The sequence below is a fragment of the Electrophorus electricus genome, chromosome 9 (genome assembly GCF_013358815.1).
Source record: "Electrophorus electricus isolate fEleEle1 chromosome 9, fEleEle1.pri, whole genome shotgun sequence".
Classification (NCBI taxonomy): domain Eukaryota; kingdom Metazoa; phylum Chordata; class Actinopteri; order Gymnotiformes; family Gymnotidae; genus Electrophorus; species Electrophorus electricus.
Genome location: NC_049543.1, coordinates 21,647,054 through 21,667,016, shown reverse-complemented (window position 1 = coordinate 21,667,016; position 19,963 = coordinate 21,647,054). Strand labels below are relative to the sequence as shown.

At 46.5% G+C, this 19,963-nt stretch overlaps 1 protein-coding gene across 50 annotated transcripts in view; it reads left to right on the top strand.

Annotated features, from left to right (window-relative positions):
• Window positions 1-19,963, top strand: part of LOC113582932 (protein tyrosine phosphatase receptor type D) — a 404,960-nt gene that overhangs the window by 346,810 nt on the left and 38,187 nt on the right. For 9 of the 50 annotated variants that reach the window (XM_035529821.1, XM_035529856.1, XM_035529815.1 and 6 more), the window contains 15 exons: window positions 1-3; window positions 2,401-2,511; window positions 3,853-3,864; window positions 7,271-7,540; window positions 8,690-9,271; window positions 9,809-9,954; window positions 10,322-10,466; window positions 12,195-12,500; window positions 13,503-13,696; window positions 14,811-14,837; window positions 15,421-15,538; window positions 16,323-16,910; window positions 17,319-17,419; window positions 18,421-18,677; window positions 19,303-19,396. The exon at window positions 1-3 is cut by the window's left edge and continues 15 nt beyond it. In XM_035529821.1, the coding sequence (XP_035385714.1) occupies window positions 1-3; window positions 2,401-2,511; window positions 3,853-3,864; window positions 7,271-7,540; window positions 8,690-9,271; window positions 9,809-9,954; window positions 10,322-10,466; window positions 12,195-12,500; window positions 13,503-13,696; window positions 14,811-14,837; window positions 15,421-15,538; window positions 16,323-16,910; window positions 17,319-17,419; window positions 18,421-18,677; window positions 19,303-19,396 (2,954 nt within the window). The remainder of the gene's footprint in view (window positions 4-2,400; window positions 2,512-3,852; window positions 3,865-7,270; window positions 7,541-8,689; window positions 9,272-9,808; window positions 9,955-10,321; window positions 10,467-12,194; window positions 12,501-13,502; window positions 13,697-14,810; window positions 14,838-15,420; window positions 15,539-16,322; window positions 16,911-17,318; window positions 17,420-18,420; window positions 18,678-19,302; window positions 19,397-19,963) is intronic. The other 41 variants (XM_035529851.1, XM_035529850.1, XM_035529847.1 and 38 more) reach the window with 19 other exon arrangements.

Below are 19,963 nucleotides of genomic sequence, written 5' to 3'. Positions count from 1 at the left end.
GAGGTAAGACTTCTGAACTGAAGTTCACAGAATGAAAAACTAAATTCATTCTTCCACCCCCACCCGCATCCATCTTTACGTCCCATTTCTCCATCCAGACCCCTCCACCCCCCAACCCCCCCACCCTGCCCCCTCCGACCCTTGACCCTTTTCCCCACACTCCTCCTCTTCATCCTCTTCATCCTCTTCGGTTCCCTCCATCCGAACACATCTTTTTTTTGCGTATTCGCTTTCTGTCCTCGGTTGGGTTTGCCTTCTTTTTCCAGCGCATAAGTTGCGATATGCTTCCTGAGACACAAAAAAAAGCATATCGCACGCTCTTTTTCTTCCCTCTGATTATTATATATATATATATTTATTTTTTTTTTTTTTAGTTTTTTTTTTAACCTGCCTTTCTTTCATTTAGGGTTATTTTGTTTTTTGGTTTAGTTTTTTGGTTTGGTTTGGTTTTTTCTTTGGCCATAGCGACTCATTCGTCCCTCTTTTTTGTCCAACTAAAACAACCAAACATTTTTCCCCCCTTAGCTGTTCTTGAGCACCTCAGTCGTGCCCTTCGATGACGGATTCACGCGGGCATGCTGAAGACAACTCGCCACCTCTCCTCTGCCACGGGAGATTTTTCCCACCAACCCCCCCCCCAAAAAAACCAAACATCTTTCTGTCTTTTTAAATTCTCAGTCCTTTTCTCTATTTGCTTTGCTCTACCTATACCCTTCTCAAAAAAAAAAAAAAAAGCCCAAACAACTACTTTTTTGATAAAGTTTCTACGGTGCTTTTTCCTTCCACCACCTATTTTTCCTTCTTGCGTTTCTTGGGTTGAAGGCTGTTTTCCTTTTTGACATTTTTTTTTAATTTTTTCATTCTTCAGGGTTTGGGGGAAAAGCTATTGAAGGGTCTGGCAGAGGGGAAACTGAGGTGCCATTTTGTGATTTTTTTTTGTTGAGCAACTCAGGAGGTGGAGGCGTGGTTTGCTGCACATGAAGTTTTTCCCCCTGGGTCATGTGACACCACACTGCTGATCCCATTGGTGGATTTTTATGGGTGTCAACTGTGGCTTTAAACAAGCTCTAGCAGTGGTTGGTTGCTTTCTTGTCGGCAAGAGCCATTTTGAATTTTGACCGCTAATACAACTGCATTTTATTTTTCAGCTAAGGGTTGTCAAAGAGGTTGTAAGTTGTACTGACATACATTTCTTGCTCTTTGAAGACTTGCATGTCAAATATTTTATGACAGAGGGTGATGAAATGCGCAAGATGCTAATGAGTCTTCTAACGATTTTTTAAAGTCCAAGCAGCAAAAAATAAATAAATTTAAAAACTTTTTGACTTTCTTTTCTTTTCTTCTTTGTTCTTTTTCTTTTTCTTTTTTTTTTGCAAGCACTGCATTTTTAATTCTGCCATTTGAAGTCATGAGCCATCTTATCGATTAATCGATTTGGAATTGAGTACGCGAAAAAAACAAAAAAACAAAACCAAAACAATTCATAACCCAACAATTTCTGTTAAACTGTCCTCCCTGGTTATGCTGCTTTTGTGCCCTGTAAACCGTCTGGTCTTTCTTTGACTTTCTGTTTGAACCATGCTGTTTACAGCAGAAACATCCATCCTCATACTGAACAGTCCTGTCAGGCGTTGTATATTGCAGGGCTGTAGTGTCACCACTTTGAGTAACTTGGTGTACACGTGACGGCTGCCACGCAAACAGTTCAAGTTACGTTAATACAGACTTACCGTGCCTTCAGAAACCCTGCAACATGTAGACGGAGCGTCCCTCATTTTCCATCTATGTGATTTCTGTGGTGTCTCATAAGAAGGCCACTGAGCTCTTTAAGCAATGTACTCGCACGACAGCCTCGGTTCTGAGTAGGCACTGGGCCGGGCTAAAGTGCGTCTCTTAGAAAAACCATGCATGCCGTCCAGCCAGTAGCTATAAGGGCCATACCTTCATTATTATGATTTTGTTATGCACCGTGCCTACAGAACTGAAATCTGCATTAGAAGTTATAGGATGAACTCTCACTGTATGCAGTGAACATCCAAGAAGAAAAGAGCACTTAGTCAAGCCGTCACTCTTAGCTGAGATTCCTTTATTCTTTTTATTTTTTTAAAAATTATTATTATTATTATTATTATTGTTTATTTTTAATTTTTTTTTTTGCATAGGCCATCTATTAGAGCAGCCTTTATATTGTATTAGCCGTGACTAAAAGGATGAAAGCAGGACGTCCCAGTGAGAGCGATGAGTGAGAAAGAATACTGCCTCCTGTGGCATAAACAGATTGCCAAAACACTGAGGGAAAAGCAAGAAGAAAACAGATTTTTATTTTGTGTTGTGGTGTCGTGCCTCCTGGATCGGGCCCTAACACTGGCGCGCTCCGCGTGTTCTTCCCCTGCTGTACAGGAGCCCTGCAGATCGAGCAGAGCGAGGAGTCGGACCAGGGGAAGTATGAGTGTGTTGCCACTAACAACGACGGAACACGTTACTCCGCGCCTGCCAACCTCTACGTCCGAGGTACGAAGCCCGACCCCCGACCCTAGCCCACTGTGGCGAACCTAGATATGAACCAGAGGTCACGGAAAGCCGGCGTGTAAGAGCCTGAGCAGATGCAGATGAGATATCCCCAGCAGCGTAACTAGAACACAAGTACACATGTCCGATATAGAAGTCGGCTGATTAACTCGTGGATTCCCCAGGCCAGTTCCGGAGGGACGTTTGTAAGTACGTAGTTTGTTGCAAATGACCCTCCTTGTCTGGTTTGGCACCTGGAATTCAGGATGACTGTTCTTTGGTTTGTTGAATTTTCCTGTTAACTTTCCTACTTTAATGACTTGATTACCCAGTGTGGTACTAATACAGATGACCTCTAACCTTGCAGAGAATTATGGGTCACCTACTTTTTATTTAACACCCCCCTCTCCAAAGTGTCCATCTGATGTTTTCTCTTTTTCTTTATCTTCTCTTTTTTGGCAACAATGGAGGAAAAATATTTTAACAAAAAGAATTTTACAACCAAAAAACAATCTAATTTAGTGACCTATGTATTTACACATATCATGTTTAAAGGCACGTATACATATTAAGCGTAATATTAATGTTGCACCTTCATATAAAACAAATGATGTATGTGTATCAGAGATTGTGGTAGTAATGTTTATAACCGTAAACTAAGGGTTGAACATCGTTCTCTTTAATAACTTTTAAGTACCAAAAATACATTTCATATTTGCATATATTAGGCTAGCAGGCATAAATGATCTCAGTGTAAATTTAATTTGATCTACATATTCAATGTAAAATATGTTACAAGTTATAACGAATTTGTAATGTAGTGCTAGGTCCAATAAGCTAAAAATATATAAAAATATATACGTGTCTTGGGAGTTAGCCAAACCAATTGCCTACATTTCTAGTTTATTTCCTATACCGATATAGTAAGTCTAATTTATATATTGATTTCTACTGTTTACATCAAATTTCTGTGATAATGTGATAATGTCCAAGTTATGTTGTTAATACATATAAATTTCTTTGACTTGATGTTTGTTAAATTCAGTATATAAGCTAAAGTGTGTCACAATCAACAGCATCTTCCAGCTTAATCCCTAAGTGCAGGACAGGGTGTGCTCTGGATCTCACGGTTCCTTTACCCAGAAGCACCAGTCCGCTTTTTTTCTTCTCCGCCCACCGAAGGGGGGCGTGTCCTGTGAGAGATGTGTATAAGCAGCACTAATGACCGCCTCTTGTACATGGCCGTTTTACTCTCTCTGTGTTTCCCCCTGTTTTTCTCCCGTTTTTCTCCTGTTTTTCCTCATTTCATTGTGTTTCTGCATCCAAAATTCCCCACATTCCCAGAGCTCCGAGAAGGTTGGTGTTTTGCTTTTTTTTAAAAAAATTAAAACGTTCTAAATCATTTCTCTGTACTAAAAAAGAGGGAAAAAACCATGGTCACTGCGTTGAATTGCAAAACCAAATGGCAACAGAACTATGAGCAATGGAAATGAAATGAGTGTAGCTATTTGTTTTATTTGTTGGCTATAAGTGTATAGATATACATATATCTATATATATAGATATATATATATATCTATGTATATATATATCTATATATTTTCTTTCTCCTGTTACGGCTGGAGTTCATTCTGTTTGTGTTGTTGATTACCTCTCCTATTGTTGTTTGTATTGAATGCCCATGGTCTTAGATATGGTGCCTTACCATCCCAAACGTGTTGCATGTGGAAAGAGAGAGCGCGAGAGGGAGAGAGAGAGAGAGAGAAAGAGAGAGAGAGTGAGTGAGAATGTTCGTAAATGTGTCAGCCCTGTTGGGTTTTGCATGAAGCACTGGTTCGTCCCGTGCTGGTGGCCAGTTCCTCCCTCAGATGTTGATGTCAGTGCTCCTGTTCATCATCCTCACCAGCATCACCGTGGCGACAAATGCCCCTCCGCCTCCAGCTCGGATGCTTCCCTGAGAAACGTAGAGAAACGTCGAGAAATGTTGAGAACTGTCGAGAATCGTGGAGCTCAGATAAATGCCTCGCACCGAGAGAGGCTGAGCACCTTCCACTGGGTCCCTCAGCCCTGAGGACTGTGGGTTATTTGGGTTTAACACACACAGAGGGGCATGGGGTGGAAATCTCACCCCAGGTGGGTGTTTTTACCACAACGCAAATGCGTGAGGCCCAGAGATCAGGGGCCCCCCTGCCGGCTATAAGCAGTTGGCTGAAATAAACTAAACACATTAATTCTTTCACTGTTGGACACCTAAGACATACCATAACATGCAACCTAGCTAACCAGGACTCATAAACCCAACCACGAAACACTCGAATCCCAGCAATGCCCAGAAAATGAAAGAAAATTAATGAAAAGAAAGCAGAATAGCTTAGTCCTGACTGCAGTAGGACAGGCCCCGCTTGTTTACGCTGGAGAAATATAGTATTTATCTTATCCTTGATTAGAGCCCCCCGATATAACTTTGCTTGGGGTCCCAGAAATGCCAAATGTGTCCCTGCCAGGGTGCAGACAGACGGAACTCACCTGCTCACACGCCCGTGAAGGAGCTTCTCCTCTGTGCGCGTGATGAACGACTGAAGACCATTGAGCACTATTCACAGGACATAACAGATGTAAAGCTATTCAAACAAATGGGATAACAGGATACGTTCTGGGAACGAGATTCAATGGGATATTAATTAAATTTAATAGGAGGAGAAAGTTGTATTTAATAATGTAAGATTTTCTCTCCAGAGAAGCATAGGTTCTTAAGCCAAATGAGCTTTGAGAATTGTGAAGGTTTCTTTCTCTCTCTCTCTTCTCATTCTGTCTCTCATTCTTTGCAGCATTCTTTCTCTCCATCAAGCTCTCTGCGTGTGCCATATATTTTTTTTTTCTGACCATTCCGCTCGCCGAATGTGAAACCGGGGGCACGGGCCCTAGTGTTGTAGGACCCCGGGGCCTCTGGAGTAAATGAGGATGCGCTGCGCAGAGGCATACACAGATCTTCCCTCCCTGCCGGTGTTTAGTCAGAGGTCGCCCCTGCCCGAGAGCCACGGCAAAGCTCTGCCCGGTGTCAGTCGGACTGAACGCGACATACCAGTGGCAGAGCATCGGAGCGCAGTAATAGCACGAGGGTGTGTAACCATAGCGACGGCATCGGTATCAACCTCACCGCCAGCCACAAGAGGATAACGAGCAACATTCCCAGTGAAGTCCCACCAGGGCAACCCCCCTACAGGGGGAAATAGAACAACTGAAAAAGAAAGCAGAAAAAAACTAAGATCATTTATATGACCTCTATACTGTATATTTGTTGCTTACTCAACAGTTTTTATAAAAACGACCAGCCAACCAACCCATCCCAAATGCCCAGGCCCTGTGCAGTGTCCTTAACTAACTTACTTTCAGCAATTGCTCCCCGTGTGATAAGCAGTAACACTGACGACATCTGTCTGAGCTGAACGGCCGACCCTCCCGAGGTCCTGCCTGAGATGCCCCTCTCCTCTTCCCGCCCACCCGGTCCGCTCTGTGTTTGAGTGTCAAACTGACAACAGTCTCTCCTGTGTCCACTCCCGAAGAATCTCGATGCCGTCTCTCTCTCTCTCTCTCTCTCTCTCTTTCCCCGTCTTTACCCTGTATGGCACTCGTTTTTAATAGACTGTCTCTGTGGACTTCCCGTAATGCGATGCTGTTAGGCCTGCTCCACTCCTGTGCACACCGCTTGTTGGAATTTATTTTCCCCTCATAATCCCCCCCCCTCCTCTCCCAATCCACTTGTATCCCTCTCCCCTCATTTCTCTCTTTCCCTCTCCAGCTCTCTGTCTGATCTCTCTCATTCGCTCCCCCCCCCCCCCAAGCGAGTCACGTACCAGTTTGCATGTCACACATTTGGAGTAACCTCCCCCACCGCCCCAGCCGGGCTTCATCCATCCCTGCTCCACACTGGGAATGTTTCCATGTGTGTATGTGCACTTGAACCACAGGCTAACTGTCATTTCCTGAAATCCATCCCAATACATTCCCTGTACCATTGCTGTTGAGACCTGTACTGTTTGGCCTTGGCTGCCTTGCGGATTGCGGGCTGCGTGTTCCTGCCGCCGGGAGCTGTGTTTTTGTGTGTGTGTGTGTGTGTGTGTGTGTGTGTGTGTGTGTGTGTGTGTGCGCGCGCAATGTGGCAAAGTGAGCCAACACATTCCTTCACATCAACTGGACGAAGGCGGTGTGGGAGTCGTCGGAAGAGCACACGGTGGCTCGTGCATGCTGTCTGGTCCTCCGGTTCACCCCCCCCCCCCCAAAAAAAAACCCCGCCCCCTCCCACACCCTGAGCTCTCAAACCCCACTCCTCACCCCTCCCTCCCTGTCATATCTCTGTATGTGGACTGGATGATACAATTTGTGCATGACTTTCCGTACGTAATCACATTTGCCCCCTGTTGAAGCCTGTTGAGCTGTTGAAGCCTGTTAGAACTGGACAAACCTGTGCGTGTGCGTGTGTGTGCGTGTGTGTTTATGTTTGACTGTCCGTTCTGTTTTGACCTTTTCCATCAGACCATCATTTCTATAGCCGTATATAAACTATTAATGTTATTAATGTTAAAAATAGCATTGGTAATAATAATGATAGCCACTATAATAATTCTAAATGAAAACTCCATTGTAGTGGTTTTGTGCACAGCAGTAATTGTATTGATTGACATTGGAGTTGTCCAATCACCGTGTCGGAGACTGCTTGGCCAGGTGCGAGGGACTAGCGTTTTTATGTGTGGGTGTCTTGCAGTGCGCCGTGTTCCCCCGCGTTTCTCCATCCCGCCCACGGACAGCGAGATCATGCCGGGGGGCAGTGTGAACATCACGTGCGTGGCGGTGGGCTCACCCATGCCCTACGTCAAGTGGATGCTGGGGGCAGAGGACCTGACCCCCGAGGATGACATGCCCATCGGGCGCAACGTGCTGGAGCTCACTGACGTGCGCCAGTCGGCCAACTACACCTGCGTCGCAATGTCGACGCTGGGCGTCATAGAGGCTGTGGCACAGATCACGGTGAAGGGTGAGTGGCGTCACAAGAGACCAGCGTTCAGCTGCTAGTGGCCTTGATGAGACCACACCAGCTGCCAGTTAATCCCACTGAAAGACAAAACAAAGTCAGACTATGGGCCAGAATTGGACGATAAGGCAGCGGTTGCCGTCCCACTCAGAGGCGCAGCACAAAGCACCAAGCCTGTGATGAACTGGTTAGTCTATGCAGGCTTTGGTGCTTTAGGCTTTGCTGCTTTCGCAATCAATCACTTATCATGCAGTTATACATCATGTGCTCATGTAGCCACTTGTCATTCTGGGAGACCAGCCGCATGCCGACCAGTACGAGGTTGAATGCATTTGAATCCGTGCAAAGAATCACGCACACAATGTGTCCGTGTTTCCAGACACAACACCGAGGAATTAGTCACATTCTTCCCCAGACTCCTAGCTCCTTTTCTGTTAATATGAGAAGCTCTCTTACCAGACCACATGTGCCTTTTGTTATTTATTATTATTTATTACCAAATAATGCTCCTACAATTAGTCAGCAAATGTTTAAGAAAACATTGCTATCGGATCCAAACAACATGGGATACACTGAACTTGCTCCATCTGCGCTCCACCCTTCACCCACGCAGCTGCCTCCCGTTGTCCCGGGGCTACGCCAAGACGTTCACTGTCTTCCGTCAACAGGGAATGCTGTTCCACTGGCACGCCGTTCCGTTCGTCTGTGGCGTGGCATAGCGGGTTGTCGTGACAACCTTCAGCAGGAGGCCCAGGGGCACAAATGCATAGTTCATGAATGTTCATGAATGTTCATGAATGCTAATAGCTGTCAGTGCTTAACTCTCACGGCCCTGCAGATAGCTGCCCGAGGCATTCCTTTTGTCCAATTTGCTATTTAAATGTCATTTTAAATGGGTGTTCATTTAAGTAAACCCACTTTCACAGTTTAAGTTCAGAACTGATTTTTCTCTTGGATATTACAAGTGCAAACCTGAGAATTAGCAGCACGAAGACCTGTTGTTAATTAGCCCTTAATTACTTTGTTACTTAATTTACCATTTCTAATTAATTTACTAATCAATGAATGAATCATAAGTAGTTAAAGTACTTATTAGTAGTTTTTTTTTTCATCAAAGGAAGTAAATTAACAATCTTCTCATTTCCATCTTAGCTTTACCCAAAGCTCCAGGTGTTGTTATGGTAACGGAACGCACAGCAACCAGCATCACCCTTACGTGGGATTCTGGGAACCCGGAACCGGTGTCCTATTACATCATCCAGCACAAGCCCAAATATTCTGAGGATTCCTACAAGGAGATCGATGGTGTGGCCACCACACGCTACAGCGTCGGCGGCCTGAGCCCGTACTCGGACTACGAGTTCCGTGTGGTCGCCGTGAACAACATCGGCCGCGGCCCGGCGAGCGACGCCATCGAGGCCAAAACGGCGGAGCAGGCGCCCAGCACGGCCCCTCGCCAAGTCAGGGGTCGCATGCTCAGCGCCACAACAGCCATAATTCACTGGGAAGAGCCAGAAGAAGCCAACGGGCAGATCATGGGCTACAGGGTGTACTACACCCTGGACCCCACCCAGCACGTCAACCAATGGGAGAAGCAGATAGTCCGCAGTGCTAACTTCCTCACCATTCAGGGTCTGACACCCAACAAGACTTACTACATCAAAGTATTGGCTTACACCTCTGTAGGGGACGGACCCCTCTCCTCGGACCTGCAGATCATAGCCAAGACCGGGGGTAAAGTGGCTCATTGAGTTTGTGTTCGCTGAGTTATTAGCCCTGTGTTTTCTGCGCCGTTTTTTTTGGTTTTTTTACATTTTTTTAGGCAAAGTTGTAACGCTGACGCTTCAGAATTATAGGCCTTGTAACAGAGCAATCAGGGTAATGTCCATTGGCCTGAATCAGCATTTGTGTGTGTCTACAATTCTTTTCTCTCTCTCTCTCTCTCTCTCTCTCTCTCTCTCTCTCTCTCTCTCTCTCTCTCTCGCTCTCTCGCGCTTTCATAATAAGGCTTTCTGTCTTTGACCTATGGTGTAAACAACCATAATGTCCCTGGGCTCCCCAAAGTCAAATTATTTTAGCTTCATTTTAGTGATGAAAACCCTGCTGGCAAGCAGGATCATTAATTACTGTTAGAGAATAACGCAAGGTCACTTTCACTTAACCGCGTTATGTGTTTGGGTTTGGTGACTAGTACACATGGCTTAGAACATGTCGTACAGCTGGGAAAACACAAACAATCCAAAAAAAACCTGCTCTCTACTTAATTCGTAGTCCCATCCCAGCCGACAGACTTCAGGGCGGAGGCCAAGTCGGAGACGAGCGTCCTGCTGTCGTGGGTGTCACCTCCCCAGAGCGGCCAGGACAGCCAGATCACTGGCTATGAGCTGCTTTACAAGAGGAAGGACGAGAAGGAGGAGGTGAGTTCTCCTCTCCAGCTGTGCGTGGGGAGCAGCGCTACACACAGCCATCCGACGGGAAGCCGATCCCGTTCTGCGCAAGAAGAACGCGCACATGAGTGGTGCTGAAACGAGGAGACATTAGTCCTGATGCAGCGGATGCGGAGCGTGTGCGGCAGATCCAGACGCAGAACGCGCCTGCGGAAACTGTGTGCGCTACCGAAACGTGACCGTGACCGCAATCTATAAAACAAAGGCACGGATCTCAAAGCCGGCAAGATGTTTTCATCTCCATCATTGTTCCTCTACTTGGTGGCTATTGCCAGGCTAGCAGCAAGCTTTCATGGTGTGGTCGGTGTTGTTAATGGCAGTTTCTCTGTCTCTGCAGAACCGTGTGAGCTTTGAGCCCACAACCACCTACCTGCTGAAGGAACTGAGGCCCTTCACCGTGTACACCTTCCAGCTGGCAGCCCGGAGCAGGCACGGCATCGGGGCCTACACCAATGAGATCTCCGCAGAGACACCCCAGACACGTAGGTCCTCTTCCCTCATGGGCCGGCCTGACAGCAGCCATGGGACCTTTCCGGAAACCCTTCCATTTTCTCGAAGCGTTCGACTCCCCCCCGAGCTTTCCCCACCTTTAGAAGGATGGAATAACATGGAAAGATATATATATATATTTTTTAAATGCAAGAGGCTTCAGAAAATGGAACAGTTTGAAAGCTCTTTGGGCCTAAGTTCAGAGTCTCAGTGGTTGAACTGATCACATGACCTGTTTGGAAATGAAAAGGTGCATGAGCCTTGTTCCCCCAACAGTGACGTCTAGTCAGCTCGTGAAGTCAATTGACAAGGTCACCCTTGTTAAATAAAACACCACCTCAAGTGCGTGTCAAAGAGAGACGTTTGGCAGGGCAGCGCACTGGTAAAGTGCAGAATTATGCATTTGGCATTACGCGTACGGCGCTGCTTTGGCACGGCGGTCGTCAGAGGGCCTGATCTGCGGTGCCTTGTCTTTTGACGATTGTCCTCATGCATTTGCATTTGTGCTTTTTGCAAAGATGTAGTGAGCTGAGGAAAAAAAAACCTAAACAAAACTAAACAAAACAGTGCTGTGGAAAGCTCAAATGCAACTTTGAACAGTTAAAGCAAAAGGCAGATTTCCGTTCACAGCAGACCTCATATTTATTCTCCTTTTATTCAAATTGAGTCAGGGAATAAACGTGTGATTGACAGATTTATCTTTAAGCTTTCCAAATTGAGCTTCGGGCCATTTAACAAACGCCGAAATGTCCTGCAAATGGAAGACTTTGTAAAAGGAAGGGGGAAAAAGAGTAAGTTTCACACTTACAGTCTCATTCTGACATTTAACAGCATTTTTGATAAATGTGAGGTCTCGTGGAGGAAAGACGAGGGGTGTAGATGAGGTAAGTAACAGTCCAGCAGCTCCCTCAGATAACGGGAAGTAAACTTCGTCAGCTCGGTGGGGGGTGGGGTGGGGTGATGAGAAAGAGTCTGTCTGTGGAAGTCTAGACCTTTAAACGTCAGAGGTGTTTTCTTGGATCGATCAGGCTTTTACCTCAAACCAACAGGCCTCGGAAAGGTTGGTGAGCAATGAAACTTTTTCAATTCTGGTAGAACTGATGCATCAACCTTTACTTTTTTGGATTGATGGTAACTGCTTGGAGAAAAAAAAAAAACTGAATGTAGATAGCACGGAATAGTTTTTGAGTGGTTTTAAATAACGAAACAAGGTGAAGGATTTGGAATTACATTTCAGGGATGTTAGTATAGTTAGCTTTAATAAGGTAGGTTGTTTCTTGTTGAGATATTTTTTTTTACCACTCTGGTTTCCCCATGCAAATACTGTTTGTGAGTTTATTATGTTGATCCCCATTAAGAAGGCTTTGACATTTCTGCCATCATTATGTGTGTTACTTCATGTATATTATTTACCATTTACTTTGAAACATTTACTTTGAAACTTGGACTTTTATTTTGGTCCACATGATTCGTCCTCATTTTTTTTTGTCCTTTTATGTTTTCCTCCTTCTTTTTGTTTGTGTTTGTCCGTCATTTTCTTCATCATCATCATCATCATCATCATCCTCCATTTCAACCACAAAAACAAAACAAACAAAAATTCCTGCTGCCACAACCCATGTGAACCCCTACCTGGAATTAATCAAATCAAAACAACTAAACAAATGACCCTTCAAACCAAACGACAACTCTGCTCCCCTCAAAACTGATCCGCCAATCAGAGCCTTCAGCCCCACCTCAGGAAATCACATGTTCAAGCCCCAGTTCCACCAACATTCTGGTAAGTTGGAAACCGCCACCGGTGGAGCTCCAGAATGGGATCATTACCAAATACACAATACAGTACGCTGCCACGGAAGGAGAGGACACCTCCATACAGCAAATCTCGGAAATACCTCCAGAAAATTCCCACTACCTCTTGGAAAACTTGGAAAAATGGACGGAATACAGAGTGACAGTCATCGCCCATACAGACGTTGGAGCAGGGCCTGAAAGCTTACCACAGCTCATCCGTACAGAGGAGGATGGTATGTCTCGCCAAAATGCTCCGCCCCTTTGCTAATCCCCCCACCCACCCCCCAGTCCCTCCAATCATCATCTGACTCCACAACCCTGAATTTGACAGACAATTGCCTGAGCCACTTGTAATATACCGTTCCCTTTCTCTTTTGTTTTGTTTGTGGCAGAGTTGAAAACAATTCTGCATTTTTTATTTATAGACTAATTTCATTAACCTGGATTTTTTTTTTTTTGCTTTGCTTGCTGTACTGACATTTTAACACTACAGGCATTTTTTGGGTGATTTTTTTTTTTTTTTTTTTTAAATCTTTACCTTTTTGCTGATAATAAACCAAATGAATTTCAACAAATACATGGCAAACTTCTTTCCACACACCCCAGGCCTAAAGCTTCCAACATTCCCAACTGTCTCTTTTGTCTTTTTTACTTTTTTTTTTTGCTCAGCGTTGTTTGTTTTTTTTTCTTTTTTGGAACAAAACGTCTTTTTGCTGATCTACTTTTTTAAACTGTTCTTTAAAACTCGAGAAAATCAGAGTAGACGGACAGTGGGAGGCATAAAGAAATGCAGGAAGTCTTTTTTCATCAATGGCCCATATAACATTTTTCCCCTGTATCTCAGTTTTTTTTTTTAAATGCATCCTAGCCAAAATCTTTCTGGGTTCTTCAAACCTTTGAAGCACTCTCTTTGGCTAAGTTTTTTGCATATTTTACCCAATTACATTTTTATGCCATATTTTGAATCCACAAAATCCATTTTTTACTGTCTTGCAAAAAACAAAATAAGGTCACCTGTGCGACCTGTTTTTGGGGGTTGTTTTTTTTTCCAGATTATTTTTTTCTTACTTGCCATTGTTGAAATATCAGTGTTATGCAGTACCTGTAAACTGTATGCTACCCTTTTCTAGATTTTTCCGAACGCCGACATTTTGCTCGCGGGACTTTGTCCTGACGGGGGGGGGCCGGGGCTGCTATAATGATGATTTTTTCTCTCCACCGCATGGTTCCCTCAGTGCCGAGTGGGCCCCCTCGCAAAGTCGAGGTGGAAGCCGTCAACTCCTCGTCCGTTAAAGTCGTGTGGCGCTCTCCAGTGCCCAACCGCCAGCATGGGCAAATCCGCGGCTACCAGGTGCACTATGTCCGGATGCTCAGCGGGGAACCCGTGGGCCATCCCGTCATCAAGGACATCCTGATCGACGACGCTCAGGTAGGGCCACAGTCTGGCGTGTGAAACCTGCTTGAGCGCTCACACGTGTACGATTGCACAGGCCAGGAACTGTGTACTGTAGCTGCAGCAGACAGAGTTATTCACGGCAGCTCGCGGCTCCGCTGCTAGCGTAGTTCCAGCCACACAAGTCTGTAGTCTGCAGCTGTGGGAAGAGTCCTGAAACAACACTGGAATCCCCTCCTACTGCTCATGTTAAACGGACGTGGTTAATAATAGTAGTGACGTTAACGGAAGTGAATTTTTCTACGCATGTTCATAACATGCTTGAAATGACACAGGTCAGCACTGATCGTGCAGAATATACCTGTCTACTATGCTTTGGCATGCTGAATCCAAATATGTCTGCAGAATTTCACCCATAGTTTTTTGGGTTTTTTTGCCTTTGTTCCAGTATACTCATATGTGATTATGTAAAGTATGGAAAAGTGCTATCAGAGAAACTGGACACCCTCTATGTCATTAGACGACTGTTGAAGAGGGATGGCCCTGAGACCAAATACAGGCACAAATCATACAGTGTTTATTTTAGAAGTATGTTTGTACATATGTTACATGTAATAACAGACTTATCTATGAATAAGTAACATATACCTCATGTAATATTTAATATATACTCCAATGTCACTTAAAAACCATATGTGATAGAAACATTCAGTGTACTATATGTACTATATAGTATAACAAGACCCACCTATGTTAGTTTGTGGGGGGGAAAAAAGGTGTCAGATTTTGTTGCCCAATGTTTAAATCTAAAACTGGGAAAAGTTTTAAAAAACTTGTCCTTCATGGTTACAGCACCCCTCCGAGGCAATTCGGTGGTTTTCGGTGACTGAAAACATGCACATTTGTGTTAAAGTGCTTTATTCATCCTCTAACGTAATGCTAACCCTTACGTAGTCTGCCATCGCTCACCCTCACACAGAGGGGGGTTAGCGTATGTCATGTGTACATGTGTCCTGTTGTCCTGCTTTGACTCTCTTTGACCCCCACCTCCTCCTCCTTCCTCCCAGACTGGTCTCTCACTAGTACGATCGTAACCTTAGATTGTGTTGTTTCTCTCCCATCGCTCCCCAACCCCTCACGTCTTAAACAGTGGGAGTATGATGACTCGACTGAATATGTGAGTAAAGATGAAAGTGTGTCTAAAACTAAATCGCATTTACTCCCACACTGCTTAAAAACTACCATGCAGTTCTATATCTCGCTCTGTGTGTGTGTGTCTTCGTATGTGTGTGTGTCTTAACCATTACCCTCGTTCAAACAAAAGCTAGCTAAGGCATGCAAAAGCACAGATAATGTGGTACTGATTAATGTAAGTGCTCCGGTCTGATTTATTGCTATGAATGTTCCAAGCAAAACAATGTGGTGTGGGTGTATGAAGAACTGTAAACACAATACCCCACAACTTACCTAGCTTATTTGGTTAGTTTGTTCTAGAACAGTTGGGTAGTCAAATCCTTAGCTTGGGGCAGGGGTTTAATTTTGACTTAAAGGCAGTATAACTTTCCCGTGTTATCCGTTCATTTATTTTAGCGTAGTCTTTTCGCATGCAGTGCATAAGTATGTCGCATTATGATACTCATTATTTTACCTCTAGGAGAGGCTCGCGCTTTGCACTCGCGCAGTTACAGGTCCGCACTGCGTTTTCAGTCCTGTACCTGCCTCCTTCGGGTGTTACAAGGACCCTGTCCTCTCACCCTCAGGAAATGGTCCTCACGGATCTGCAGGCGGAGGCTACTTACTCCGTTACCGTGGCGGCCTACACCACAAAGGGCGATGGAGCCCGCAGCAAACCCAAGCTGGTCACCACCACCGGGGCAGGTAGGGGGCCCCATCAGCCCACGCCCATCGTCCAATCCACCGGGGCAGGTAGGGGGCCCCATCAGCCCACGCCCATTGTCCAATCCACCGGGGCAGGTAGGGGGCCCCATCAGCCCACGCCCATCGTCCAATCCACCGGGGCAGGTAGGGGGCCCCATCAGCCCACGCCCATCGTCCAATCCTCTGAAGCCACTGAGGGGCGGCAGCTCAGCTGAGCCGAGCCGTGCAGACCGGCTGCACGAAGCTTCCCCCCGCCCCTCCGGCTCTTAAGAGCGAACGCCTGTAATTGCCCTTTCAATTATGACAGCAATTGTGACTCCGCTCTCTTACCGGTTTGGCTTTGAATGGCTGGCAGGGGTTAAGGAAATAATAAAGGAACATGTCAGTGAAAAGACTTTAACAAATGAACAGAATTCTTCACGGCCTCGTTTTTCTCGCTGAAATTCTTGAAATGCACCATCAGGCAGCATTTTGATGTTGTACCATTAATGGCGCTGCCATTCACACTTCTAGAAAAAAGAAGCTTTTATTCCAGATTTGTCCCAGCTGTTCATCCGAGGGTGATTACTAGCCAATGAACGCGGCATTCACATGCTGCCTTTATTTCACAACAGGCCGTTCTATTTTGCTAAACCTTTACCAAAATGTATGCAATGTATGCAAAATGTATGCAAAGATAAAATCGGCAAAACCAGAAAGCTTTTCATAACAGACAGGGTGGTGCGCGTTTCCGATTCCGCCATTTCTGTTGTGACCGTGTTTTTTTTTTTTTTCCTTTCTCCAGTGCCCGAAAAGCCCCGCCTCATGGTCAGCCCCACCAACATGGGCACAGCCCTGCTCCAGTGGCACCCACCGCCAAACACGCACGGCCTGCTCCAAGGCTACCGCCTCCGCTTTGGCCGCAAAGACGTCGAGCCCCTGACGGTCATCGAGTTCCCCGAGCGTGAGAACCACTACACCACCAAAGAGATCCACAAGGGGGCGTCCTACACGTTCCGTCTCTCGGCCCGCAACAGGGTGGGCTTCGGCGAGGAGACGGTCAAGGAGATCAGCACCCCAGAGGACACGCCCTCCGGCTTCCCACAAGGCATCGTGGCGGAAAGCGCCACCACCAACACCATTCAGGTCAGCTGGCTTCCGGTGCTGCTGGCGGAGCAAAACGGCGCCATTATCAAATACGCCCTCCAGTACAAAGACATCAACAGTCCCAGGAGCCCCTCGGAACTTTTCATCACCGCTCCCGAGTCCACCGTGGTCCTGGACGGCCTTAAGGCAGACACCACTTACGATATCAAAATGTGTGCCTTTACCAGCAAGGGCCCCGGGCCCTACAGTCCAAGCATCCAGTTCAGAACCCAACCACTGGAACAAGGTAGGAGGCCCGACCCCCCCAACTCGACCTGACCCCCCTCGACTCGGCTCCGACAGGCCAGCCTCTTCCTCCATCCCTCCCTCAAGCTTAGCCCACAGATAGTGAGAGTGTGACGCTTTTTTCCCGAGGGACGAGGGGCTAGCGTTCCTGGGCTTAGCCCTGACCATATGTTTGTCCTGCGAATAGGCAGAGTCTCCACAAGCAAGGGTAGAAATCGATGAACCAGTGCTAACAGCTGAAAGGTAAGCTGGGAGTATTTTACTAGCCCTCGGTAAGCCGTGCTGTGCAAGGGGGGGAAAAATGTTGAGCAAGGTAAGGGTCTGATGTTTGTCCGGGAGAAGCAGGCAGTAGGGAGCGGGTTTGCCTCGGCCGTGGTTGTCTAAATCGTCTGTTCCGCCTCTCTTTTAGCAGTGTTTGCAAAAAATTTTCACGTGAAAGCTGCCATGAAGACCTCCGTGCTGTTGATGTGGGAGATTCCCGAGAACTACAACCCCGCACAGCCGTTCACCGTAAGACAGCTGGACACCACAGCTTCAGATCAACACCACAGCTTCTGCTCAACACCACAGTTTCAGATCAACACCACAGCTTCCGCTCAACACCACAGTTTCAGATCAACACCACAGCTTCAGCTCAACACCACAGCTTCTGCTCAACACCACAGCTTCAGCTCAACACCACAGCTTCCGCTCAACACCACAGTTTCAGATCAACACCACAGCTTCAGCTTATCACCACAGATACAGCTCAACACCACAGCTTCCGCTCAACACCACAGTTTCAGATCAACACCACAGCTTCAGCTTATCACCACAGATACAGCTCGACACCACAGCTTCCGCTCAACACCACAGTTTCAGATCAACACCACAGCTTCAGCTTATCACCACAGATACAGCTCGACACCACAGTTTCAGATCAACACCACAGCTTCAGCTTATCACCACAGATACAGCTCGACACCACAGATTCAGCTCGATACTACAGATACTGCTGGACACCACAGATTGTTCTTGATACCAGAGCTTCAGCTCAGCACCACAGCTTATGCGCGACACCATTAATTCAGCTCACACCACAGCTTCAGTTTGAAAACACAGCTTCAGCTAGACAGCACAGCTTCAGCTCGACACCACAGATACAACTCGAGACCACAGCTTCTGCTGAACACCAGAGCTTTCAGTCCGATGGGGAATTAAACTGGTTAAATATCACACACAGAGCCATGACATAACAAAAGCTAAATCCCTGTTTGGAGAACTTTACATCAAGTTACACCTGGTTCTTGGAATATTGTTAAATAAAACATGGACATGGACAAATTGATTCAGTATACTTGATCCAATAATCCATATTATTCGTACAGTACCCAGGCAGTAAGCTTGTTTGCTTGTTAATAGAACCATCTGATTATGCAAGACTTTATGGACACCACACTGTCTAACGTAGTAGCCAGTAATAGCCTTGCAGCCAGCTAACATGCTAGCGCCCCACGCATCCGTCTCCACAGATTCTGTACGATAACGGGCAGAGCGTGGAGGTGGATGGAAAGCTGACGCAGAAGCTGATCACCAACCTGCAGCCCGAGACGCAGTACTCCTTCCTCTTGACCAACCGCGGTAACAGCGCCGGCGGCCTGCAGCATCGCGTGTCCGCCATGACCGCCCCGGACGTCCTGCGCACCAAGCCCTACTTGATGGGCAAGACCAACTCCGACGGCATGGTGACAGTGGAGCTGCCCCCAGTGCAGACCACGGAGAAAGTCAAGTGAGCGGCCGCCGAGGAGCGAACGTGGGCCGAGAGGATCACCACCTCTGCCTCCGGAGACTTCTCTCTCTCTTCTCCTCTTTCACCCTCTCTCTCCTTTCAATCTCTGCCCTCTCTGGCCATCTACTTCACACATCCGTTCCCTTCCAATGATCTCCCAACCCTTTGCTCTTTTTTTGCCAGGGTTTAAGCTAATTAGTCGGCCATCAGCCTCCCCCCTCCGCCAGGCAGAACGCAAAGCCAAAAAATCACCCCCCTCTTTATGCACCCGGGCACTGACCGAGGTTCACTGACATGCTAATAGCAGTAATTGTTCTTTCCAAACACCTAAGAGCAGTAATTGTTCTTCTCGAACGCCTGTGTTGTGTTGCCAGTGACACATGGCGGTCTTTCTATGGACCGGTTTAATCCGGTGTTGTTTGACATGGTTCAGGGGGACACTTGTGCATACTGATTGGCGAATCTTGGTAAAGGCTGTGGTCCGGTAATGGAAACCATTGGCAGATAAAGGAACAATGATGCTCCTGTGTAAATGCTCGTTTAGGATTAAGAATGATGGGAAAATTATGTGTAAATGATGAGAGGAATCTGTAGGTGATAAATGAATGCTTTGTTGTGTCTGTAGGGGATACTACATCGTGGTGGTACCTCTGAAGAAACAGCGCACAGGAAAGTTTGTCAAACCCTGGGATAGCCCGGACGAGATGAACCTGGAGGAGGTAGGAGCACCTCACCTGCCGTAGGCTCACACATGCATCCCGGGTGATGTCATCCCGCGCGTATCTCAACGCAGGACACCAGGATGTAGGGATGGGGGGTGGGTGCGGCTGTGGGGCTTGTTTGTTTACGTTTTGTTTTGTTTTTTCCGGGTTTCAGCAAAACAACTTAGCACAGAATCAAAGCTTTGATTGGAGCGTTCCCAGTGGTGATGACAGATAAACAGCTGCACTCTTGCTGGAGAATGGCCAGACTGGCTTTAGAAAAGAGAGCAGCAGAGAGAGAGAGAGAGAGGGAGAGAGGGAGACGGAGAGAGAGAGAGAGGGAGAGAGGGAGACGGAGAGAGAGAGAGGGAGTGAGAGGGAGAGAGGGTGCTCACCGCTCTTAGCCCAGTCGTTCTGTCATTTCGCCTCCGCTGCCCACATTGTGGAGCACAGCGAACGGAGCCACATTCACATGCAAATGGATCCCGATAGGCTAATGGCCACAGCACGAGTGCTAACACCATAATGTTCAGCCTCTTCTTTTGAAGTGCATATGCTGATGATTAACTGAGAGAGAGCGAGAGA